Consider the following 26,477-nt stretch of genomic DNA (forward strand, 5'->3'; position numbering starts at 1 on the left):
GGCCAGAGCGGCCCTGGCTAGTGCGGGAGCGCCCTCTCCCGTCTAGGAGGGCGCACTGCAGTGGCCGCCACCTCCGGAAGGGTGGGGTTCAAAGCTGCGAGTTCGGTTGCCAGTGGCCCAATGATGCGCCACCGTCGCTGGCAGCGCCAGGAGGCGAAAGGGCACGGGACTGGGAGCCAAAAGACTTAGGTTACATCCCAAGATGACTTCATCAGATTACCCCGTTCCCCTGGATTAGGAGCCATAACTGCACGCGTCTTTCAAAATTGCTCTCTGTCCTCTTTACTTAATCCCCAAATGATCATCCCCCGGAAATCTCTCGTATCTCCTCTTCCCTGCCCCAGCCCTTGCCCAGGCCGCCAAAACCTCTCACCTGGATTACTGAGTCTCTCTCCCTGCCATCCACTTTTACCCAGCTCCCCAGATGATCGTTCTAAAAATCTAACCAAGTCTTTCCTCTGCTTAAAACCCTTCAAACCTCTGGCTACCTCTAGAATATGGACCACTCTCCTTTCTAGACTGGTCCCTGCCTGCTTCTGCAGTCTCCTCACAAACCCCAGTCCCTCCCTGCCTGGGATGCTGTGTAGACTTCCATTAGGTGGCCTCCGATGTAGGAAACAAAGGCAGAAGAAAAATTATTAAATTTCCTTACTACTTACAGCCCACTGATAAGTCCTTAAAACAGGCAGAGTGACACTCCTCTCGGAGCTCAGGTCCCTCCATGTTAATACCTTGCTGAGGGCAAAGCAAGCCAGACCCCCCCCTGCCCCCCCCAGGATTCTATGAGTCTACTTTAACACATAAAAATTCCTTTGGAAACTTCCTTTATCTCTAAACCCTCCTAAGATACACCTTGGCAATCATCCCCCAAGCACGTGACCCACCAATATGCATCTGAAGGGTCTCACGACCAAGGTTTTATTAAACAGTAATAAATTACCTTTTTCAACAACAGCTAGCCCCCTCAAGGTTCTGGAAACCTGCTTCCAAAATTCCTTAGAGACTTAGGCTATCCTTAACAACCTCCCAACTTGAAAGTAGATAACAGGTTGCCCATGGGTCCTGTCCCCATGCTTTAATAAAACCACCTTTTTGCACCAAAGTGTCTCAAGAATTCTTTCTTGGCCACCGGCTTTGAACCCTAAGGTCTTTCCTACATCAGAGTCCACACCTTTCCCTTTCCTGGGATGGCCTTGCTTCCCAAGGCACCTCTGCTTCGCTCATTTCTAGTCCTTTGGGAAACCTCCCCGGACCACCATGAACTCCAGAGCTAGTGAGGGGTCTCTCCTTGGGACTCTGATAATGTCCTACGTGCTACCTTACTATCAGAGGTGATAGAGCTTGGGGGCTAAGGCAGGGCCTCTGGCTTGGCCAGTTGCTATTTATGAAAGCCCAAGCAATCACCATGCCTTATTTAGGGACAGATGAGAAATGTGCATAATAATGGTGCCTAACGGTAGAGTCTGCCGAGCATTGAATGAACAAAACACCGCAAGCTTCCTGAGCTTACCGTAGTGACTGGCATTTAGTAAGGAACTGATAAATACTAGCCATAATTCAGAATTTGCCTTGGGCTATACTTATCTTTATGTGTCTGTCCTCCTCTCTGGACTGTGAGGGAGGGATTTTGTCTTTGTACCCCCAGTGTCTGAGCGTCTGAGGCATGGTGGTACTCAGTCAAAGGTCTGCTGAATGAATGAATGAATGAACAAGTGAAGCACTTTACCCACTTCGCACCTCAGTTTGCTCATCGTTGAAATGGGGACATCAAAGCTTCTCTCAGAGGGCAACTGCGAAGATCAAATGAAGTCAGTGCAGCGACCTATTCATTTCACAAATCCTGGTGCACACCCCTCCACCCCCAACAAGGCTTCTGGGAACCAGACAAGGCAATTGAATAATTGGACATTAGCACTTGGCAATCTCTAAAGCCCTTGAGCATCCATTATCTCATTGTGAAAAAGTACACGAAGAGACTACACAGCACATTTTATTGTCCTCTCTCTCTCTCTCTCTTATTTTTTTAGAGCGAGGGTGCATTCATGTGAGTGGGGGGATGGGGAGCTCTATCTCAGGGTCCTGAGATCATGACTGACCTGAGCCAAAATCAAGAGTCCGACGCTTAACCCCTTAACTGACTGAGCCTGCCAGGCACCCCTGTTGTCTCTTCTTTATTAAGGAAGAAACTCGGGGAGAGGTAACTTGTCCCCAGTCACAGAGGGGCAGACTCAAATCTTTTCACTCCAAATCCTGTTTCTTTTCACTACACCCTGTCATCCCTGCTCCCAAGGAGCCTACAGTCAACACAAGTAATCATTATATAAAGTAGAAAGGATAAGGGCCCTAACACATACAGACAAAACCTATGTAAACGTACAGGGCTGTGCGGGTATGTGTCTGAAGGGATAACATCAGACCTACATATTTAAGAGCATTCTGTCCGGGGCTATGATTTACATATGTTATTTCTTGAACTCACAACAGCCTTACAAAGCAGACATTATTTCGGTTTTTCAAAGAAAGTCATTGAGGCTCAGAGAGGTACTTGACTTCTAGCTATTTAAAGACAGTCACCGTAAGGAGGTGAATGTATTTCACGAAACATGCGTCATACCCAGCACGGTGGGGAAAAAGAGCCTGGAGGAAGGAAGATAGCAGGAAGGCACCATGGAGGAGGTGGCATAATGGGTCAAATGACAGGCAGAGTCGTAGCCCAGGGAGGCGGCGTGGAAGAGTGGGCAATTGACAACAACTATTCACTCTGAGAAAGGTGTTGTTGTTGTTGTTGTTGTTGTTGTTGTCCCAAGGCAGCTTCATGCGAAAATGGAGCCTGTCATCTGTGGGCAGCTTTTTCCATGGGAACAATAGACGGGCCCTTGGCTGCAGCCCCCAAACCGAGTGCCACCTTGTGCCTGGATGTCCAGGTTGTCTGGGGAGCTGCCAAAGAGAACAAAGCACCACGGCCCTTGAGAAGGCAAAGATCAGGACCAGGGCAGGATGTAGCAGCTTCCTGGAAGAAGCTTGGGTATCAGGCCAGCTCTGTGACTGTTAGCTGCAGTGCCATTCTGGCAAGTCACCCTACCTCTCCAAGCCCCTGTTTCTCCTTCTGTAGAATGGGCATAAGAAAACGGGGAAGTGTGCCAAGGACCCACACAGAGACACCTGTGAGTAAGGGCCAAATAGCATGATGCAAGAAGTCAACTTTTTCTAAGGGCAGCTGGGTCTCTTCAGCCAGTAGTGGGTGGTGGGTTGAAAAAAAGAGACTCGGTTAGCCCTTGAGGATTGGAGCTCCCAAAGTACCTTTTAAGGCAATGATCTGTCTCTTTATGGTTTATTTATTTACATGGACTTGTGTTAAATACTTCCACAAATAGAGAGAGATGCCATGTTCACCATAAATCAGTCCGTCCCAAAGTAAATTTCTAAATTTAAAGCAATCACAATTAGAAATCCCAATAAGATTTTTGTTTTTAGAACTGGGTAAAAACGATCTGAAAATACATATAGCAGGGGGGAAAATCAAATTCATACGGAAGGATAAATGAACAAGAATTGCCAAGAACACTTAACCTCGTGAGATAAAAAAAAAAAAAATAGCCGCAAGGGGCCTGCCCAACCCGATAAGCCGAAGGCAGATGTTTAACCGACTGAGCCACCCAGGCACCCCGAGGAAGCTATATTTTTAACAAAGATTAAATGGGAAAAAAGATACACGAAGTTCCCATCCCCTGGAAGGCACTCGAAAAAATGCTTCCTGAAACCCTGCTGAAGTATACGTTCCCACCTCCTCCCCTGCGTGCGTGCAGTTCAGCTTGGAATGCCCTTTCCTGCCCTTGCAAGGTCACCATCCTTTTTATCCTTCAAGGCCCAGTCTGGATGACCCCTCCTCCGGAAATACTCACCTGATTACCAGAAGTGATGGCTGACCAAAAGTGAGCCATATCTGTGGATGCCCTGCAGTGACCCCACGCCCGCAGTACTGTGCCCTGCTTTGCACCTGCGTGTGGGCAAGAGTAACAGTGAAAGAGGTGGAACCCAGGGGCGTCTGTTGCATCGCTCCAGGGAAAGGCTCTCCTGGATCATCAAAGGTGGTCATGCTGGTTCTGTCTGAGTCTGAGGCCTGGAACTGCCCTCTTGAGACCATGAGGGAAGACGTTGCCTATACACCGAACATGGCCAAGTGGCAAGAAGTGTTGGCTTGGGTCGTGGTACCAGCTCTGGAAGCATCCTGACCCACGGCTAAGGACTAAAAGGCCTCACTTCTTGATCACAGGGCTTGAATCCCACCAAAGGGAGATCCTTTTCAAGAATGCTGCCTTTTTTTTTTTTTTCAAAGTAAGCTCTACACCCAGCATGGGGCTTGAACTCACAACCAACCCTGAGATCAAGAGTTGCATGCTCTCCTGACTGAGTCAGCCAGGTGGCCCTGGAGATCCTTTGTATATTTTTACCCCCCACAAATGTACAGTAGGCATTTTACAATTATTACTTGTCTGAGTCATTCATTTGACTCAAACCACCGAAAGTGTATTGAGTACCTACCACATGCTACACACTAGCTGTGGGCTCACTGGGAATACAGTCCCTAATCATTGTAATATATGCCCTGACTGCCTCTCTCATAGACCTTACCTGATCCCTCATTCCTCCCCAAAAAGCACTCTTTGCTCCCCTAACAAAACTAACAGCAACTCCCAGAATGCACAGGTTCTCTGCCTTCACAGACACGTTTTCCATATTCCCTTGATATGTATTCCCCCTGGAACATCCCATCGGTCATCCACAGTTGCTCCTCCCAGTCCGGTCTATGGTGGGCTGCATAACGTTCCCCAAGACGTCCACGAACTAATCCCCAGAACCCGTGACTACATTACTTTACACAGCAAGGAGGACTTTTCAAATGTGATTAAATCGAGGATCTTGAGATGGAGAGATTATCCAGGATCATCCAGGTGGGCCCTCAATGTCATCACGAGTGTCCTTTAGAAGAGAGGCAGAGGAGATGGGACATGGAGGAGGAGGAGGCAGAGGGAGATTAGACGTGATGGAGCTGCAAGCGAGGAGGACCTGAAGCCACCAGAAACTGGAAGAGACAAGAAACAATTCTCCCCTGGAGCCTCAAAAAGAACCAGCACTGCCAACCCGTGGATTTTAGTCCCATAAGACTCGCTTCAGACTTCTGGCCTTCAGAACCGTAAGAGAATAAAGTTCTGTTGTTTTTAAGCCACTAAATGTGTGTAATTTATTCCAGCAGCCCTAGGAAATTCATACACAGCTCATTTTTCAAGGAATCAGCTCAGATCTCTAGGGGACCTTCTGGGACATGCCCAGGGTAGGTACCTGTCCCCTTTACCCCTACTCCCACAGCACCAGCCACATCGCATGTCATCACCAGTCTCAGGGTGAGCGTTCTCTGGAAGACACTGGGTTCCCTGAGGTCAGATGTCCTGCCTCATTCATATCTCCAGCTGGAGGGCTCAGCACTGTGCCTGGTACCAAAAAGGTACTCAATGAATGTCTGCAGAACCAACGAATGAGTAAAGGGAGATGAACTTGCTTTGATCTGATAACACTGGGTCCTTACCCAAGACTTATTTCACAGTTGACCTTAGTTCCTGACTTTGAGCCAAGAAAAGTTGAAAATTACACCATCCAAAAAGGATTTTCGCCCTCCCTTTCTTACAAAAGCAAGGCTTTCACAACCTTTGGCAGCCGCTAGGATTGCAGCTGGTTTAAAGTTTTTCAGTTTTGAGTTGCCAGAAAACTGTGATTGTTTTAAGATCCTACCTGCCTGTGTCCGCCGTCAGTGCCTAGTTGTAATCACAATATTGTTACCCCACACAGCAGTTCAGAATAAGTTCCTGATTTTCACTTCCAGTTTGAATATCAGAAACAGCCACTTTTAGAACGATTTTTTTTTTAAATCAGCCTTCTTGTTTGTTTTTTGTTTTGGGTACCAGCTACCAGATCGGACAGAGGGTGAGCCTTCTGTTGTCTTCAGGGACTGTCATCTCTTTGTTCAAAATGAGAATCCAGGGGCACCTGGCTCCCTCAGTCGGCAGAACATCTGACTCTTGATCGCAGGGTGATGAGCTCAAGTCCCACCTTGGGCGTGGAGCCTACTTTAGAAAAACAACAACACACAAAACAAAACAAAATGAGAACCCTTCCTCATCCTCCTCTCCCTTTTCCTTTGCCTAGGCTGCTAGCAGTCTCTTCTTTCCTCCTCTCCTTTGGGAGCTCTGCATTTCTACCCAGAGAGCTCCTGCCTCAGACGTCCAGCAAAGAAGATTCTTTAAAAGTGACATTTTTCTTAGCCAGTCGATTACAACAGAGAGCTATGAAAAATTGCACCAGAGAAAAGAAATTTGCCCATGGTCATTGAGAGAAAAGGTGGCTGAGCTGGATTTCTTCCCTGAGTCCGAGGTTAATCGCCAGCCTAAGCAACCCCTTTGCACTCATTGCTTTGCTGTAAAAAAAACCTCACCAAACACGCTAGTCTCTGTACATCATCGGTGGGACTCATCAAGAAGCCTGCTAGTAAAAAATTTTATTGAGGGGCGCCTGGTGGGGCTGAATGGGTTAAGTGTCCCACGCTTGATTTCGGCTCAGGTCATGATCTCACAGTCAGGAGATCCAGCCCCGTGTGGGGTTCAGGGCTAGGCAGGGAGCCTGCTTAAGATTTGCTCTCTCGGGGCGCCTGGGTGGCTCAGTCGTTAAGCGTCTGCCTTCGGCTCAGGGCATGATCCCGGGGTCCTGGGATCGAGCCCCACGTCAGGCTCATGTGCTGGGAGCCTGCTTCTTCCTTTCCCACTCCCCCTGCTTGTGTTCCCCCTCTCTCTGGCTATCTCTCTCTCTCTCTGTCAAATAAATAAAATAAAAATCTTAAAAAAAAAAAAAAGATTTGCTCTCTCCTTCTCCCTCCACCCCTCCCCACCCATGCTCTCTCCCTTTCTCTCTCTCTCTCTCAAAAAAAATTTTTTTTATTGAGATAAAACATGTATGGAGAATCTGGCTGGCTCAGTTGATAGAGCACATGACCCTTGACCTCAAGGTTGTAGGTTCAAGCCCCACAGTGGGTGTAGAGATTGCTTAAAAATAAATAAAATCTGAGGGCGCCTGGGTGACTCAGTCGTTAAGCATCTGCCTTCAGCTCAGGGCGTGATCCCAGGGTCCTGAGATCGAGCCCCGCATTGGGCTCCCTGCTCTGCTGGGAGCCTGCTTCTTCCTCTCCCACTCCCCCTGCTTGTGTTCCCTCTCTCACTGGCTGTCTCTCTCTCTCTGTCAAATAAATAAATAAATCTTTAAAAATAAATAAGTAAATAAATAAAATCTAAAAAAACCCCACAAAAACCAAACAAACATGTACATTGTCTTAGGAAAATAAAACAAGAAAAAGGCTTTTCAAGAAAAAAAGCATCGGTTCTCTGCTCTACCCCTCCTCCCAGTCCCATGCTCCAAAGAGAACTCTTTTTTTATTGTAACAAAATAGACATAAATAAAAATTAGCATTTTATTTTAACCATTTTAACCACTTTTTTAAAGCCTTTATTTGCGAGAAAGAGCGTGCACGCGAGGGAGAGGGGGAGGAGCAGAAGGGGAGGGAGGGAGAGACAAGCAGACTCTGCGCTGAGCACGCAGTCCTAGGAGAGGCTCCATTCCAGGACCCCAAAATCATGACCTGAACCAAAGCCAAGAGCAAACACTTAACCAGCTGAGCCACCCAAGCGCCGCCCATTTTTTGACCATTTTTAAGTGCGTAGTTCAGTGGCATCAAGTTCCCTCACGCTGTTGTGCAACCATCACCACCATCCATCTCCAGAACCTTTTCATCTTCTCAAATGAAAACTCTATACCCATTCAACACTAATTTCCCCCTCCCCCTCCCCCCTGCCCCTGGCAACCACCATTCGACTTCCGGTGGCATGTGACTACCTCAGGTACCTCGCGTAAGCGTTTGCTCTTTCGTGTCTGGCTCATTTTACTTAGCAGGATGTCCTCAAGGTTCGTTGCTCTTACAGCACATGTGAGAGTTTCCCTCCTTTGTAAGGCTGAATAATATTCCATCGTACGGACATACCACCTCTCGTTTCTCCACCCGATCATCCGCCAAGGGACATTTGGCTTGTTTCCACCTTTCGGCGATTTCGAATAATGCCGCTACGAACATAAGTGTACAAATGTCTGCTCAAGTTCCTATTTGCAATTCCTTGGGGTACAAACCTAGAGGTGGAGTTGCTAGGTCATGGAGTTATCGTTTTTAACTTTTTGAGGAACTGCCATGCTGCTGTCCACCGGGACTGCTCCATTTTACATTCTCTTACAATGCACAAAGCTTTCGGTTTCTCCACCTCCTCGCCAACACTTACTGTTTTCCATTTTATTCTTTATCTATTTATTTTTAAAGATTTTATTTATTTATTTGACAGAGAGAGACAGCGAGAGAGGGAACACAAGCAGGGGGAGTGGGAGAGGGAGAAGCAGGCTTCCTGAGGAGCAGGGATCCCGATGCGGGGCTCGATCCCAGGATGCTGGGATCATGACCCGAGCTGAAGGCAGACACCCAACCGACTGAGCCACCCAGGTGCCCCTGTTGTCCCCATTTTAAAGATGATGACTGAGGCTGGAGAGGCCCTGTGACCTGCCCGAAGCTACGAAGTAAGTGTGGCCTGAGCCTTGGCCTGTGCTCACTGTGCTCACCTTGACCTTGGCCAGGTAGCTGAACCTCCCTGGATCTCAGTTTCTTTTCCTTTTTTTCTTTTCTTTTCTTTCTTTTTTTTTTTTCAAGATTTTAAGTCATCTCTACACCCAACATGGGGCTTGAACTCACAACCCTGAGATCAAGAGTTGCAAGAGGTGGGGGGACACCTCAACCACCCATGGAGCCAGCCAGGCGCCCCTCAGTTTCCTCATGCATAAAAACAGCAACATATTCCAAGGCACGCCTGCTCCTTGCAGGGTCATTGTGAAGGCCAGATAGAACCCTTCCGAAGAGTCTGGCTTTGGAAGCTCCCCTGACGCTGGCGGCTGCTACCCCCAGGCTCTCGTGTCTGGGAAGTCACGGAAGCCTGAGTATGGAGAGCAGAGGCCGGAGCAAGTTCAAGAGGAATTCATCCTTCTCTTCCCCTCTCCCCTCCCCCCAGGGCTGACCCTCAAACTAGCAAGGAAACTAGAAGTGTCTGTGAGAGCAATACCCACACACCACTTCACGGGTCCAGGGCCACCCAGCAAGGCACTGGCAGAGCTGATCCCCTGGACCTGGGATGTGCTCCAGGGCATTCCATTCCTGGGACCAGCTATCCGAGTCAGCAAGTTAGTCCCATTAGGAAGGTAGGCTCTTGAGAGCTCAGCGCCTCATCACTTCTCTGCACCCCCCCCCATCCTCCTTCCTCCGCTATCACACAGCTTGAAGGGGGCAGACCTTCCCCAGGAGTCAGGGTTTCAGGGGGATCTGAGGTCACGCTCAGTGTGGTGACCAAGAGCAGCATGGTCCCCTTCTCAGGACGTCAGTTGAGCCAAAGTCCGGGAGATGAGGGCAAAGGTCTTCTACTGTCAGGCCCCGCCCCTAACCACGTTTTCTGCTGGGCCCAGATTTTCATCTCTGTCTCTGGGGCAGGAAAGGGGAGGTCACCCCTCCACAGCCTACCCCCCCCCCCGCCCCAACCCCACCCCCCGCCCGTTGCTGTCCTCCTCCTCGTCTGGAGGAAGGGTTAAGACGGCGTGAAACTGACATGTGTGCCACTGTGTGGTGCCCAGCGCCACCTTCCCAGCCAGGCCCAGAGCGGGAACAGGCGCCCTGGGCTGAGCCTCTGTACAGCTGCTTTCCCCTCACGCCTTGGGCAGGGCGCGGAACTGTGCCCTAAGCCCGAATAGCTGGGGGATGAGAAGCACACGTTCCAGTCCCTGATGCCACCTTACACGGTGCACAGCAGGGGGTCAGGGCTGCCCCATAAGAGCCAGGGGTACCAACTGGCGTCCCTTTAGCTGACTTCTGGCCCCGGAGGGGGCTTGCCCACCGCACTCTGGTCCTGGCCGCCTCCCCACCCACCGCGGGCCCTCTGCTCCAGGCTTCGCGCCGGCTCTCTTGGCCTCTTGCTCGCAACCCCAGGAGCGGGGAGGCAGCACGGGACCCGCGCGCTAAACGGGGCTCCGGGGATGGACGCGTCTGGGCCTCGCCGCCCGGCCCGCACTCACGACCCGCGCGGGCTCCCTCTCCGAGCAATCAACAAGCCCTTGCGCCCCAAAACCTAGGCCTCTAGTGGTCGGGAGAGGAGCCGGCCGCAGCCCGAGGCCTTCGGATCCGGAGTGAAACCCGTGGCACGTCTTCGAGGTGGGAGGGAGGGCCGCGGGTCCGAGGGGAAGGTGGCCCCGAGCGTAGCCGCTTCCTCCGCGCCTCGCCCCGCCCCGCCCCGCCGGCCCGAGTCCTCCGCACCCCATAGGCAGAGGCGACCCTCCCCGCCTCCCCGCCCGCTCGGCGCTGGCCCCGCCTCGGCTCACTTTAAAAGTTTCCTCGGGCCGGGAAGCGCGTAGAGAACCATGGCCATCTACGTCGGGATGCTGCGCCTCGCGAGGCTGTGCGCCAGGAGCCCCGGGGTGCTGGGGACCCGCGCCGTCCTCGCCCGGGGTTGGCAGGAAGCGAGATTGCAGGGCGTCCGCCCCCTCAGGTACGCGGGCCCGGGAAGGAGGGGGTGGCCCTGGCCCCCCGGGAGGGAGTTTGGGGGGGCGCCTGCAGAGCTTCCCTGGGGGCCGATCCCACTCTGGCTGGCAGGCTGGCAGGCTGGCGGCTGCCACACCTCTGGATGGCCCGCGCTGGGGAGCAGGTACCCCGCACCCAGCACCTAGGCAACAGGAAATGCTGGCCTGGCTCGCGCAGACTGGGGCTGCAGCTGGTGGCTGGCAGTGACCCTGTGCTGACTCCGAGTTCTGGTCCAGGAGTCTTGGTTCTTTCCACGCATGAGCACACACGGAAGGCCAGGAGCCTGGGCCTTCAGCGGTCTAGCCTGAGAAAGAGGGGCAGGGGCAAGGCTCTGTCTTCAGAACACTCTCTCTGAGCTGGACCCCTTTCATGAAGGGATAAACGTGGGGATCTTTGGCCTGTCTTGCCAGGCGGCTAAGCTCAGTGGTGTCCCCTCTCCTCGTTAGGTGCTGACGTTAGGTGCTGAGGAACACTGCTTTTGCGCCTTGCTACCTGCTGGGCCTGTTTCCTTGTCCTCAGTGCAAAAGGTGGGATGGGGGCTGGCAGGTGCCCATTCCCCGGAGCTTTGCTGCCTCTCCAGCAGTAAGGCTGCACGCGCGACCGTGTGTTGGTTGCTTAAGCAGAGCTGGGAGCCCACTGATGGCATCAGTGGTGGTTATCTTCAGCACCCAGACTGGGGAGGCCTGGGCACCACTGAGCATGCCCTGCCCCCCAGATGGGCCGGCCACTAAGTCAGGGCGAAAATGGAGGAGAACAAAGGGGCATCTCCTCTGAGAGAACTGTTTGGTTAGCAAAAATAGGATGGTTGGGGGTGGGGGATTGGAAGGAGAAGCAAATTCCTCTTTTGGCTAAAACTCCAAGATCACAACGTTTTGAACTTGCTGGTTCCTGGTAACTAGAAAGCATGCAGTGCTTTAAGATGGCTATGTGTAGTTTTCTGGGAAAGCCCGGGGGCTCCAGGCTGGTCAGTAGATGGGTTTGTGATGAAGACAGCTGGATTTTGGGACACCTGGGTGGCTCAGTCGGTTAAGTGTCTGCCTTCGGCTCAGGTCAGGATCCCAGGGTCCTTGGATCAAGTCCCACATCAGGCTCCTTGCTCAGCAGGGAGCTTGCTTCTCCCTCCCCCTGCTTGTGCCCCAGAGCGCTCTCTCTCTGACAAATAAATAAATAAAATCTTTAAAAATAAATAAATAAAAGACAGCTGGGTTTTCTCACCGTGCCTCCCTAGGCAGGTTCCACCATCGATACAACTAGCGTCCAAGCCCCACCTCTGGACTCCTCAGTGAGTGCCCTCTTACAGTGTGAGGACCCCAAGGAAAGTTACTCCTAAAAGCAGACATGTTTCACGATGCTAAATCAGGCCACTTCTGGTCACATAACAACGCTCCTGACCTTTGACATTTTTGTGTATACACTGCAGAGCCCTTGCCTGGTACAGGCCTACAGTCTCAGGGTATAGGCACCAGGCCTCGGAGAACTCTCTCTGCAGCGGGAGGAGATCCATTTGTCCAGAGAGAGAAGGTTTCCTGAGCATTTGGCCTAATTCCTTCCCATCCCTCCCCTGTGCTTGAACCCTTTTCTACTGACTGTGGTGATTTGGCCCGATTTCACTCCCTCTTTCCCCTTCGGAAACCCTCCAGAGTCTCAAGCAGTCCACAGACATTCCTTTTTTTTTTTTTTTTAAGATTTTATTTATTTATTCGACAGAGATAGAGACAGCCAGCGAGAGAGGGAACACAAGCAGGGGGAGTGGGAGAGGGAGAAGCAGGCTCCCAGCAGAGAAGCCTGATGCGGGGCTCGATCCCAGAACGCCGGGATCATGCCCTGAGCCGAAGGCAGATGCTTAACAACTGAGCCACCCAGGCGCTCCAACAGACATTCCTGAGCACATATGTCATGTCAAGCACCTGGTGGGTGCTTTGGATATAGAAGCCAAGGGACCCAGCCTTCCAGACGCTTGCAGCCTAGTGGGGGAAAAGATAAGTCAGGTGATCACTACTCAGTGTTCCAAGTGTAATGGTATAGAAAGCTCCTGGACTTCTGCTCTCTGCTTTTTCTGATCCAGGAACACACAAAGCCTGCTTTTCTGCTGCCCAACTCCCACCCCAGATCTATTACTTATCAGATTCCCAGTTTTTCCTGTTAGGAAAGAGCAAGAACTTTGAAGCCAGACTGCCTTGGGTTACAGCCCTGGCTTCTCCACCTACCCACTGTGGGACCTTGAGTGCGTGACCTAACCTCTGACCCCGGTGAGTTTGTCATTAATGCTACCTACTTGCTGGATTGACAAAGTCTTGCTCTGCTCAGCCTTTCCTTTGGGGCAGGTCCGATCCCCGAGACCTTCAGATGGAGTCTGGGTAGGAATTCCAACTGATTTAAAAGTAGGAGGGAGCATGCGGCTGGCTCCGTCAGTTAACCGCCCTGACTCCTGATTTCGCCTGGGGTCATAATTCCAGGATCCTGGGATGAGTCCCACGTCCCGTTCCTTGCGCAGCAGGGAGCCTGCTTCTCCCTCTGCCTGGCGTTCCCCCTACTTGTGCTCTCTCTCTCTCTTTCTCTCTCTGGCAAATAAATAAATAAATCTTAAAAAAAAAAAAAGGTAGGAGAAAATTCCCTTTTCAGTGGCTTCTTTCTTGCCCCTGGTTCTTCCTTCTATACAGCTGCCCGGATGGTAGCCTCCGCCCAGCCACAAGTCCAGACCTTGGATCTGCCAGACAAACCGCTCTCCATCAAAGTTGGGGTTGTTCAGAGCCTTTTCCCCCAGGAGGAAAGAAGTTCTTACTGTTCTCCAGATCTCGTGAACCACCGGCTCCTTTCCCTTGTCCACACTCCCCTTTCCCCAAGGAAATGGACGGGCCAGGCTGGGGCTTCAGGGAGTCTGGGGGGTAAGATTCCTTGATGAACTTGAGATGAGCAAACTTCCTCCAGACCTCTGAAGCTGGCCTGGGGCTGCCTCCCAGTTGCATCTGGGGCTTTGGGAGCACTTGGCGCTGAGAAAGACCTAGATCATTGGCTTAAGGCTTTCATAATTAAGAATGATGCTCAGAGCTGGGGCTCCAGTGACTCCGCGCTGATGGTAGTTCAGAGGGGTCAGTGAACTTCGTGGACTAACGCTCTAGGGGAATGGCTGTAATCAGGTCGGACCACTATTGGAAACTATAAAATGCTATCCCTACGTGAGGGGATTGTATTAAGCCTGGAAGCATTTTTTTTTTAAGATTTTTTTAAAGATTTTATTTATTTATGTGACAGAGAGACAGCCAGCGAGAGAGGGAACACAGCAGGCGAGTGAGAGAGGAAGAAGCAGGCTCCCAGCGGAGGAGCCCGATGTGGGACTCGATCCCGGAACGCCGGGATCACGCCCTGAGCCGAAGGCAGACGCTTTAACGACTGCGCTACCCAGGTGCCCCAAGCCTGGAAGCATTTTGGTTGGAAACTATAATAGTTACAAAAAATAGAATCTTCCCATGATTCCCCAAAGATGATTAACAAGTGGTCTGGTAATGATATCCCTACACATTACACTGGGGATCCTCTAGCCTAAATGTAACAATAGAAAATAAACTACAGACTTAGACGTTGTAACCAGTGAATGGTGCGTATCAATTTGGCTACCGTTTCCTGCCTCTCATGCCGTAGATGGCACTCTGGTCTGGAGGCTTCAGTGGGGGGGTGTAAAGAAGAATGACCTTGTTTTCACTGAGTTCTTCGCCTAAAAGGGATCTATAGGGGAAGACCGTAGACCCTCTGATACGAAGCAGAAAGGGTGCTGTTCCTTGGAGGATGGCAATTAAACCAGGGAAGAATCCGATTGGTGGGAATGGGACTGGGAAAGCCTTGTGGATGAGGCTGGAGTTTGAAGCTGATCCCTCTGACGATAGGGCTGTAGTTTGAAGTATGAAACCCATGTCCTTGCATGAAATTTTACCTGTGCTTGAATTTTTTTGAATCCTGGGTATCAAGCCCTCCCAGCCTCCCCCATATTCTTTAATTTTTAAAAAATATTTTATTTACTTATTTGAGAGAGAGAGAGAGAGAGCACGAGCAGGGTGAGGGGCAGAGGGAGAGGGAGAAGCGGACTGCCCGCTGAGCAGGGAGCCCAACACAGGGCTCCATCCCAGGACCTTGGGATCATGACCTGAGCTGAAGGCAGCCGCTTAATCGACTGAGCCACCCAGGTGTCCCCACATTCTTTACTTTATTCAATCTATAGGAAGAAATGTTGAAGCCAGGCAGATCCGGGTTCAAATGAACCATTTTAGCTGGTAGGTTTGGGACTAAGTTGAACTTGACCTTTGTCATATGTAAATAATATTGTTTGAGAGTTAAATAAGGTCACATTAAGAAAATCTTCAACTCTGGGCGCCTGGGTGGCACAGCGGTTAAGCGTCTGCCTTCAGCTCAGGGCGTGATCCCGGCGTTATGGGATCGAGCCCCACATCAGGCTCCTCCGCTATGAGCCTGCTTCTTCCTCTCCCACTCCCCCTGCTTGTGTTCCCTCTCTCGCTGGCTGTCTCTATCTCTGTCGAATAAATAAATAAAATATTAAAAAAAAAAAGAAAAGAAAATCTTCAACTCATAGCCTGGTGCTAAAGAGATCTTCAACCCATTGCAGCGATGAACTATTTTACAGGTAGTGCTTGGTAACAATGGGTTTGTGCACTCCTACAGTGACCTCGAGGCCCATGGTTTAGGAACTTTGGAGAGTAGGAGGGAGACAGTTCTGGCAGGGTAATTGCCTACACCAAGCTGGGCTGCTCAGGGTATGTAACATGCCTGTGCTCACAATTTTTTTTTTTTTGGGCTTATCATATGTTGAGCAAACCAAAGTACAAGATGTAATTTCATTCCTTGAATAGGACTTGCTAGGGGAGTGTCCTAATAAATGACAAGTACCAATAATCCTGCCAGGTGCCTCGCCCTTCAGAAATAAACAAGCTGTGTTTCCAGCTTACGAATGCTGTTTTGTGAACCTTTTTGGTGCGTATGTGTTTCTCACTGTGGGAATCAGATGACAGGGGAGCGAGTCCCAGACCTACCACTTCCAGTTCAGAGTGGCTTTAGGCAAGTCACTCAATCTCTCTGCCCGATGGCTTGTTGGTAAAATAGGCCACTTAGGAAAGAAGCACTCTACATTTCTGTAGACATTCTGTGATTCCTAAGGAGGCTGGGCTTTGGGCCTGATCCCCTAATTCAGGCACACTGTGGTTGAAGTATGAAGCCTTCCTACTCACATGAAGTCTCGCTTGTGCTAGAACCCTTGTGAACTCCTCCCAACCTCCTGACACTCTGCGATTCTCTCTAGTTCTCCAAGTGAACGGAAACCATTGACGGTTTTGTCTCTCGAAAGCTAAGGTCATAAGCTAACCTCCTGGGTACCTTAGTGATCCCACCAAGGAGCAAGTGTTTTGAATCAGCCCCCATCCCCCCCCCACCCCCGGCTCCTGTGTGCATTCCCCAGGGGCTCCCTACAAGTGACCCAAGGGAAGACCCGTGGCGTGAATGCCTCGCAACCCCAGGAACTTCAGGCTTTCAGAAACGGCTTCTTGGGTTTGCTAGACTCCAATAATAATTTCCTGCATCCTTTCTCCACATATGCACACACGCACTCGTGGTTTTATTCGAGATGCTAAAATATAGGATGAGTTGCTCACATCTTTACTGTCACTCGTACCACTCTGGAGTGCTCTGTAGTCCCTAATAGGCTGTAGAGTCCTTCAGGAAGGTTATGTTGGGTAATGAATCTATACTCAGCACCCCAAGATCTAGAACCTGCCCATCACTCTCAGCCAGTGCTTTTCGGTAGATCATAGTATGAGCCACACATGTAATTGCAAGTTTTCTAGTAGCCGTATTAACAAGGGAATAAAAGTAGGTGACATTAATTTAATGATACATTTTCTTTTAGTAGTCAAAATATCATTTTAGCATATAACAAATCTTTAAAAAATGACGAATGAAATGTTTTACATTCTTTTTTTTTTTTTAAATAAAGTCTTCCAAATCGGGTATTTAAAACTCACAACACCTTCATGAAAACTATCCACATTTCAAGTGTCCCACAGCCACACGTGACTAGCGGTTACCGTACAGACAGCACAGGTCTAGAAACTTCTCTCATGCCCATTTCCAGCCCATTTCCTTCCCTAACCAGAGGCTACCGCTGTTTTGATTCCTAGTCTCCATAGGTTAATTTTGCCTCTTCTTGAATCTTAGAGTATATGCTCTTGTGTCTGGCTTCTTTTGCTCAAAAACCAACGGGTGTTTTTGGGAGGAGGGACCTGCTAACCTTGACAAAAATTCATGAAAGTGTGTGTATTATGCATTGAACAGTTTAGCTTTCCTTGATAACTCTGGGGAAAAGGACATGGTCTCATCTGCCCAATATTTTACCTCTTGGGTGTGATGACAGAAAGGCATGCTGAGAAGTGGGGACCCAGATGTGTCAAGAGTTAGCAGTCCCCTATATTAGATAATCTAAGGACTTTTTTTAAGTTAACCTTTTAATTTTGAGATCATTAAACATTCACATGCAGTTGTAAGAAATAATGCAAACAAATCCCATAGATCTTTTATCTAGTTTCCCCGAAGGGTAACCTCTTACAAAATTAGTACAGTATCACAATCAGGATCATGACATTGATACCATCAAGATACAGAACATTTCCATCTCCACAATGGTCCTTCAATTTTCTCTTTGATTGGGGCACCTGGGTGGCGCAGCGGTTAAGCGTCTGCCTTCGGCTCAGGGCGTGATCCTGGCGTTATGGGATCGAGCCCCACATCAGGCTCTTCCGCTATGAGCCTGCTTCTTCCTCTCCCACTCCCCCTGCTTGTGTTCCCTCTCTCGCTGGCTGTCTCTATCTCTGTCGAATAAATAAATAAAATCTTAAAAAAAAAAATTTCTCTTTGATGACTACACTTAATTCTTTCTCACCTCCAGCTCCTGCTTACCCTCTGGCAATCTTCCATGATTTTGTAATTTCAAGATATTGTGTAGACAGAGTCATACAGTATGCTACCTTTCAGGATTGGTTTTTTTACTCTGCCTAATTCTCTGGAGATTCATCCAGGTTTCTTTGCATGTCAACAGTTCCTTTCTTATTATTGCTAACTAGTATTCTTTGATATGGATGTACAATTGGCTTACTCATTGGAAGATATTTGGAATATTTCCAGTGTTTTCATATAAGGCTGCTATAAGCATTTGTGTACAGATTTTTGTGTGAACATAAATCTCTGGGAACAGAATTCTTTACTTGGGATCAGTGCCCCCAAGGTGCAATTGCTGGCTCATATGGTAGTTGCCTGTTTAGCTTTTAAAAGAACTGCCTGTTTTCCAGGATGACTGTACCATTTTACAGTCCCACCAACAATGTATGAGTCATCAGCATCCTCGCCAGCATTTGATATTGTCACTATTTTTTATTTTCGCCATTCTGATACATATGGAGTGATAGGGTGGTTTTCATATGAATTGCCCTAATGGCGAATGAGGTCGAATATCTTTCCATGTACTTATTTGCCATCTTTGGTGAAATGTATCGTCATGTCTTTTGCCCATTTTATAGTTGAATTGTTTGGGTTCTTTTAACTGTTGACTTTTCAGAGTTCTTTATGTATTCTAGGTACTGGTCCTTTGTCAGATATGTGGTTTGCAAATATTTTCTCCCACTCTGTGCCTCGTCTTTTCACACTCTTAAGAGGGTTGTACACAGAGCAAAAAGTGTTAATTTTTATGGGGTCCGGTTATCAATTTTACGGACCACATTTGTGGTGTCAAGTCTAAAAACTTTTTCCCGAGCCCTAGATCCTAAAGATTTTCTCCCATTTTCTTCCCCTCAATATTTTGTAATTTTACGTTTTACATGCAAGACTGATCTATTTTGAGGTGTTTTTTTTTTTTCTAAGAGACTTAAATCAATATTCCTCTTTTTTTCTGACAACCTTTTTTTAACATCGGTCATTCTGTGCCATCAATTAAAAAAATGACCATCGTTTGGGTTTTGCTTGCCATACAACACTTTCATTTTCTTTTTTTTTTTTTTAAGATTTTATTTATTTATTTGACAGAGATAGAGACAGCCAGCGAGAGAGGGAACACAAGCAGGGGAGTGGGAGAGGAAGAAGCAGGCTCATAGTGGAGGAGCCTGATGTGGGGCTCAATCCCACAATGCCGGGATCACGCCCTGAGCCGAAGGCAGACGCTTAACCGCTGTGCCACCCAGGCGCCCCAACACTTTCATTTTCTTGAACAATAGCCATATGTTGTTGCTGGTATAAATATGTTACCAATCTATGCCGGTACCTAAAAGTTATAACTTTATTTCAGGACAGATACAGCTCTTACAGGTTCCAAGTTGTCCCCTCCTGCCCGGGCATCGGCCATCTCTACTCCCATGTCAGGTGCCACTCCCAGGTCACCCAGCAGCCTAGTGTCTTTGTGCAACTTAGGGAGAGGAGAGGACGCAGCCCCGCGGGGCGTGCATGAGTAAGTGGTCCGGGGCTGGAAGAATGGTGTGTCGGATAGTGATGGTGTGAATCTTGTTGTGCAAGGGGGGGTGAAAGGGGAGAACCTGTCTCTCCACCACCATTAATTAGGAGATGCACTGGCCCATGTAGCTGCAACTGTGTCTCATACAAGAGGGAAGGTGTGGACTGAGGGCAGAGGCTTGCCTGTGCGTATGGCACGTGAACTTCAGAGACAGACTGGGATCTTTCTCATCGCATGCGTGTTGGTCTTGCCCTGGCCCTTCCCATGACAGGACCAGTGCGTCTCCCTCTGTCCATGCCAGGAAGTTGCTCCATCTTTTGAAAGTTTTAGATGCCCTCCCTGGAAGTTCACCCACCCTCTTGTGTTTTCCTTCTTAAGTATTTCATATGGGGAAAAAAAACAACCATAATCCCATGCTAAAGTAACAAACACCTAGGTACCCACCACTCCAAATTCACATAGAGCCATACTTGTTACAGAAAATTATAAATAAAAGAAATAAAACAATATGGATCAAGTTCAAGTCCTTTTCATAGCCGTCCTGCAACCCGCCTGTCACTGAGAGCCAATGGCATAAATTGAATGCGTGTCGTGTCCAGGTGCGTTTTTTTGTTTTTCATATGTGTCCAATCCATAAACAGTGTATTTGATCATTTGGAAAGCACTTCAAATCATGCCAATCAAGTAATAAGTGCTTTCAGTTTTCCTATTTTTTTGTTCCCATAAACAATACTTAGGCTTTTGTAATCTCAGCACACGTTGCGCTGGATGCCTTTCCTTTTTTCTCTCAACAGTATGTTTTAAAGATCTATTTACACGGACACTATAGATCTGGATTATTCCTTTTCCATTATATAACTATGTCTCCAGCAGAGCAATTGCTGTGTTAAAGGGTTGACATGTCCGGCTTTCCTGGAAATTGCCCTGGAGAGGATGTGCCGCTGTGACCACCAGTAGCAACCGTGAGTCCCGTGTCCCCACGACCTCACAAATGCTTAGTGTTGCCGAACGAACATTGGAACATTTGCTCCTCTGCTAGGGGCCAAAGCGTGTCTTGCCGTGGGCTGAATGGGCATGTCTCTGATTAGCCGTGAGACTGGGCTCTTTTGAAATGTCTTCTGTGAATTTTCCGTGCATATTCTTTGCCCATTTCTTGGGTTAGATCGCTTGTCCTTATTGATTCCTGAGTTTGTTTGCTTTAAATACAAGCTGAATACTAATCCTTGGTCTCTTACATATCAAATGGAATCTTAAACCCAGGGAGCTGCTTGCCTTTTCGTTTTGTTGATGATTTATGTTTCCTTAGGGCCGGGGGACCAGCCCGGCATCAGATGCCTGTAGCGGGGGGAGGGGCAGAGGCCAGTCCATGACTTGGAACAAAAACAGGCTATTGCTTTCAATTGCAATTCTAAAGCCTTCTTGCTGGTGGCCGACGTGGCACCTTGCCCAGGGGAGCAGTGGTCTGCCCCAGTGTGGGGGGGTGTTCCCGCAGTTCCCTGGAGCCCTCCTATCTAGTTACCCTCTCTGCTTGGCTAACCCTCTGAAAGGATTAAGAGCTCCCCAGCAAGGGCAGGATCCACCTGCAAGCCTCTTGTCCCTGTGCCAAGCCCCTCCTCCCAGAAGGTAATATGTAACAGGAGGCAAAAGAGTTTCTTCCCCAACTAGACTCCGCAAACGTGTTTGCTTATGTGTCCTGATTGTGCCTGCCTCCCTTGACTCCTCCAGGGCCCAGCTCTGCCCCCGTCATGACTGTGTGATCTTGGTGCCCATGGTGGCCTCTAGTCCAGACTTTAGTCGCCAGCCCTGGAATGTCCAGAATGCCACGGGAGCTCCCCAAACCAGCCAGCCCCTGTATTTTGTCTAGGTCCTGCTGCGAGGCCAGGCTAGACTGGAAAGGGCCAGCACTGGGGCACAAGGCTTTCCAGCCTGGTGTCATCAGGGAACTGACTAGGCAGTTATGGGGCCAAGCCAGGTCGTTGGCACCAGGATGAGGGAGCTGGAACATTGAGAACGGGACAGTGAGATCAGAGACAGTGAAGGCGAATCAGTTTCCACAAGTAAATCACGAAAAAGGACCAGCGTGTGCTGGAGGTCTGGGAGGTGGGGGCAAAGTGGGGATATTTCTCCATACACCTGTGGCACTCAGAGGGCCTCTGGTTTGCGGCCCCACACCCCATAGAGACCCGAGGGGAGACTGTGGAAGGACTGCAGTTTAAAGAACAATACACACAGAAAGGGGTCTGGGGTGCCACCCCCCAGATTTGGAACTGTAAGAAAATAAACCTCTTTCTTCTTCATTCATAAGAAAAGAATAGGGCTTAGTCAGTTGGGCATCTGCCGTCAGCTCAGGTCATGATCTCAGGGTCCTGGGATCGAGCCCTGCAGGGGGTTCCCTGCTCAGTGGGGAGCCTGCTTCTCCCTCTGCCTGCCACTCCCCCTGCTTGTGCTCACTCTATCTCTGCCAAATAAATAAAATCTTAATAAATAAATAAATAAATAAATAAATAAATAAATAAATAAATAAAATAAACAAAGAACAATCCTTGTATAGATGACCCAAGACTTGGGGCGCCTGGGTGGCACAGCGGTTAAGCGTCTGCCTTCGGCTCAGGGCGTGATCCCGGCATTGTGGGATCGAGCCCTACATCAGGCTCCTCTGCTATGAGCCTGCTTCTTCCTCTCCCACTCCCCCTGCTTGTGTTCCCTCTCTCGCTGGCTGTCTCTATCCTGTCGAATAAATTAAAAAAAAAATTAAAAAAAAAGAAATAAAATAAAATTCCTCAAGCCTGACTTAAAAAAAAAAAAAAAAAAGATGACCCAAGACTGAAGATTGCAGAACACGCAAGTGAAAACCCTCTTTAAGCAGTGAGGCTCTACAGAGATTCACTTTGTGTTGTATGGAGGCCCTGGAAGTCCTGGGTTTGAATCCCAGCTTGGCTACTCACTGGCATTTCTTTGAGCTTCTTCCCGTACGAAAGTGGGTAGGTGTCTTGGTCAGGGCATGGCTATGAAGATCACAAGAGATCCTACAAATGGAGTGTTTAGGAGAGAACGGGCGTGGGGACACATTAGTAAATGTCAGGTCACATTATTCTGAAATGCGCTGTTTCACCTAAAATGTATTAGACATTTTTCATCTCATTACATATAAAGAGTATCTTCATTTTTTTTAATGGCATAGGGTTCCTTTGTACAAATGCCCTGTATTTACTTACCTAATCCCTTACTTATAGAAATAAAGTGTTTTTCTCAATTCTTTGCTAAGCAGCAATTAATGTCTTTATTCATACCTATAGGCATTCGTTTGTTTTTTTCGCTCGTTGCTTGTTTTTTAGGATAGAACGGCTGAAAGGATATGCATATTCAGATGTTGATAGCTATTACTAAATCAGAAGGGATCCAGATTTGGCGGTTCTGAAGCTTATATAATCTGGGGTGCCGTCACTATTTTAAAAAAAAAGACAAAATTACAAAAAACCAAATTTAATGCAAATGGGGTATTAATGTGAGAAAAGAATCTGCCATGTATGAATTGCTGGGTCCTTGAAGATTGAGGTCCTTTTCTTATGAGATTTCTTTAGGCAGTTTAGCAGAAATGCTGACATATAAATGCTTCTTGATTGGCAATCAGCTTCCCTCTTTAATTCCCAGGAAGTCCCAGCTCGAGGGGGCGGGGAGGGGTCCTGGAACATAAGCAGTATGATGGCTTCTGTCCTTACTGCCCTTTAAAAATCTGGTGCCAATTTACCCGCTGGCCCATTTCTTCATATCCTTGCCAACGTTCTCTATTATCAATCATTCTTGTTTTCATGTCAGGATTAATAGTCATGTTATTAATCTTCTCTAGTTAGGGAGCTTTAGTTGGGCAATATTGAGGGCAGCGTTATAATCCATGGCTCTCTGCTGAGTACCCCCGGCTCTTTATCCTGGGGTAAGCTCACGTGCCGGCTGTTCAGAGCCGAGGATACCACAGACTGGCTCCTGTGGCAGGGGCAAACTCTCATTCAGCTGGAACAGCTCTCTAGGGTGGCCTCGGAGTCCTCTTTGCCAAGAATACCTGTCTTCTTGTGGAACTGGGACATTAGACTTTGCTTCCTCTAGAAAGACAGCAATCTTTGGTTTGGACAGAGGATTACTGATGTGTTGTATCTTGCCCTGTAATGACTTTTCATGTATTACACAATCAGGCAGACTGAATGACTTTGAATAGATAGGTGGTTTTTGAAATAACAGCTTTTTTGGGCCCGGCGGTATAATAATCCAGATGAATGCCCGCATAGATGGAATTTGGAATACCGGCTGCTAAGGGGCTGGAGAGTAGGTCTCTCCCTCCATACCCACCCATTCTCTCTCTGCAAATACACACACGTGGCACACACACACATAAACACACACACACACCAGACACACACATGCCACACCACACCGTACATACCACACCATTCACACCACACACACACCACGTGCCACATACACAGCCCACACTAGACACACACACACACTCATACCACATACCCCATAGCTTTTTGTCACCACTTCAAGTTAAGTTGCAGTCTTTATAATATCACCATTTTCCACCTTTGCTGGTCTCTTGGGAAACAGATGCCTCACGGTGGTTCTGCTCTGATTTGTGACGTGACATCGTTTCCTATGCTGGCGTGCCACGCATCGTCCTTCTTCCTTGAGTGCGTGGCAGATTTGTGTCTCATGTGTCAAGGCCCCTCGGTCTGGTTTTGTGGAAAGCTCTGTGTGGTGCAGCGACGAGGCCCCGTCAATCCACTTGCATGGCTGCATCTTGAACACGTTGCTTCACCTCTCCCTCAATTTTCTCCACTTGCAAGACAAGGACGAAAGCTCTTGGGAGGATTTCCCAGGGGAAACCGGTGTGACAGCCTTGCAAGGCGTGGTGTCACCGTGCTCTTTCTGCCTTCAGGTCACATACCTGCAGGAGATTTACCTGGTCTCTGTCGCTGCCCTTCCCCACTGGCAGTGCCCACCTTTTTCAGAAATCAGAATCACCATACTCCCGACTGTCTTTAAAAATCTCTCCAGGGGGCGCCTGGGTGGCTCAGTCATTAAGCGTCTGCCTTCGGCTCAGGGCATGATCCCAGGATTCTGGGATCGAGCCGTATTGGGCTCCTCTGCTGGGAGCCTGCTTCTCCCTCTCCCACTCCCCCTGCTTGTGTTCCCCCCCCCTCGCTGGCTGTCTCTCTCTCTCTGTCAAATAAATAAATAAAATCTTAAAAAAAAAACTCTCTCCAGACATTCCCTTTTTTTCTTTTTAAAGATTTTATTCATTCATTTGAAAGAGAGAGAGAGAGAGGGAGAGCATGCGCAAGCAGGGGGAGAGGCAGAGGGAGAAGCAGGCTCCCTGCTGAGCTGGGAGCTCAATGTGCGGCTTGACAGGAGGCTCAAGGTGGGGCTCAAGGTGGGGCTTAAGGTGGGCTGGATCCCAGGACCTGGAGGTCATGCCCTGAGCGTAAGGCAGACGTTAACCATCTGAGCCACCCAGGCGTCCCTCTACGGACATTCCTAGAAATGACATTGTAAAGCAGATAGTTATCTGGTGGTTCTGGTCTCCTGCCAGAGCAACATTCCAGTTGGGGGTGCCTTCTGGACCACAGCCTTGCACCCAGTAAGCCATATTCTCAACAACAAGCAATGTGCCGTGAGCCGCGCTGTGCTCCTGAACCCGGGGAGTGCACATCCGTGTATGAGACAGGTTGGTTGGGTCAAAAGTCACAGTGTACCACAAATTGTACAGAGGACACATACGCTGCTTTCCCACCTGCTGGCATTCTCTGGAAGGAAAATCCTGCTGCATTCAGAAAGGAGATTCTTGCTTTGAGTAATTTCTAGGACAGAGATCACCAATGGATGAGTCCACTAGGCTTGCCCAGCATTAGTTATCAATGGAGGGATGGATCTTGCCCAGAAGTGACACCTGCTGCTTTGATTTTTGTGACGAAGTGGCAAATAGAGGCCACAATCGGTCACTAAATTTAGTTTATGAATTATGAGTAGAGCAACACTAGCTTAAGCCGTGGGAGAGTTTTCTTTTAAACTCTGTATTGAGGTATCCCATGGGTTCAGAAAAGGACACGTGGGTTAAGTGCTTCCTTGGTGAAGTTTTGGTGAACTGTACCCACCATATAACCAACACCGGGTTGGCCACTCTCCTGATTTCCAAACAGCGTAGATTACTTTTGCCTGTTTTGTATGTAGAAATGGAATCTGAAAGTAAATACCTTTTTCTATCTGGCTTCTTCAATTTTTTTTTTAATCGGTTTCATTCATATTGTCGGGTAGAGTCATGGTTCATTTGCTGTTGTTACATATAACACGGCAGAGAGTAAATTACCATGTATTCATCTGTTCTACTGTGGATGGGTTGGGTGGTTTCCATATTGGAGACACCACAAAAAGCCTCATACCTGTCTTGTGGTGAGCTCATGCCTGCATTCTGTTGGACATATAGTTAGGAGTGGAATTATCCACGTTGTTTTTTTAACACAATTCAGTAGTTTTTTGTGCAGTATGGATATGTGCAATCATCACATTTTAGAAGAGTCCATTTTAGAACATTCTCTCACCTCGAAGAGAAACCCCATACCCTTAGCTATCACTTCTGTATCCTTCCCTCCCCTCAGCCCTAAGCAATCACAGAATCGACTTTCTGTCTCCATAGATTTGCCTATTCTCAATATATCCTATGCATGGAATGTTACCATATGTAGCTTTCTGTGTCTGCCTTCTTTTGCTTATAATATTTTCAAGGTTCATCCGTGCTGTAGTGGGTATAATGCTTCATTTCCTTTTTATGGCCAGATATATTCCATTGTACGGATATTCCACATTTTGTTTATCTACTCATCCTTGGCTGGAACCATTGCGTTGTTTCCATCTTTGGCTCTTTTGTGGATAATACTGCTATGAATATATATATATATATATATATATATATATATATATATATATATGTCTGCATTTGAGTACCTGCTTTCAATTTTTTGGGTCAACACCTAGGAGCAGAATTGCTGGATCATATGGTTACTGTTTTTGGAGAATCACCAAACTGGTTTCCATGTAGGCTGTGCCATTTTACAACCCTACCAGCAATGCCCAAAGTTTGCAGTTTCTCCACATGCTTACCAGCACTTGTTATTTTGGTTTTTTTTTTTTTAAGATTTTATTTATTTATTCGACAGAGATAGAGACAGCCAGCGAGAGAGGGAACACAAGCAGGGGGAGTGGGAGAGGAAGAAGCAGGCTCACAGCGGAGGAGCC

At 48.4% G+C, this 26,477-nt stretch overlaps 1 protein-coding gene across 2 annotated transcripts in view; it reads left to right on the forward strand.

Moving 5' to 3' along the window:
- Positions 1–10,498: 10,498 nt before the first annotated feature.
- Positions 10,499–26,477, forward strand: part of ACSF2 (acyl-CoA synthetase family member 2) — a 36,094-nt gene continuing 20,115 nt past the window's right edge. For both annotated transcript variants that reach the window (XM_045773113.2, XM_045773112.2), the window contains exon 1: positions 10,499–10,664. In XM_045773113.2, the coding sequence (XP_045629069.1) occupies positions 10,537–10,664 (128 nt within the window). In that variant the 5' untranslated portion in view covers positions 10,499–10,536. The remainder of the gene's footprint in view (positions 10,665–26,477) is intronic.

The sequence above is a fragment of the Ursus americanus genome, chromosome 23 (assembly GCF_024610735.1).
Source record: "Ursus americanus isolate L20-20 chromosome 23, mUrsAme1.1.p, whole genome shotgun sequence".
NCBI classification, from domain to species: Eukaryota; Metazoa; Chordata; class Mammalia; order Carnivora; family Ursidae; genus Ursus; species Ursus americanus.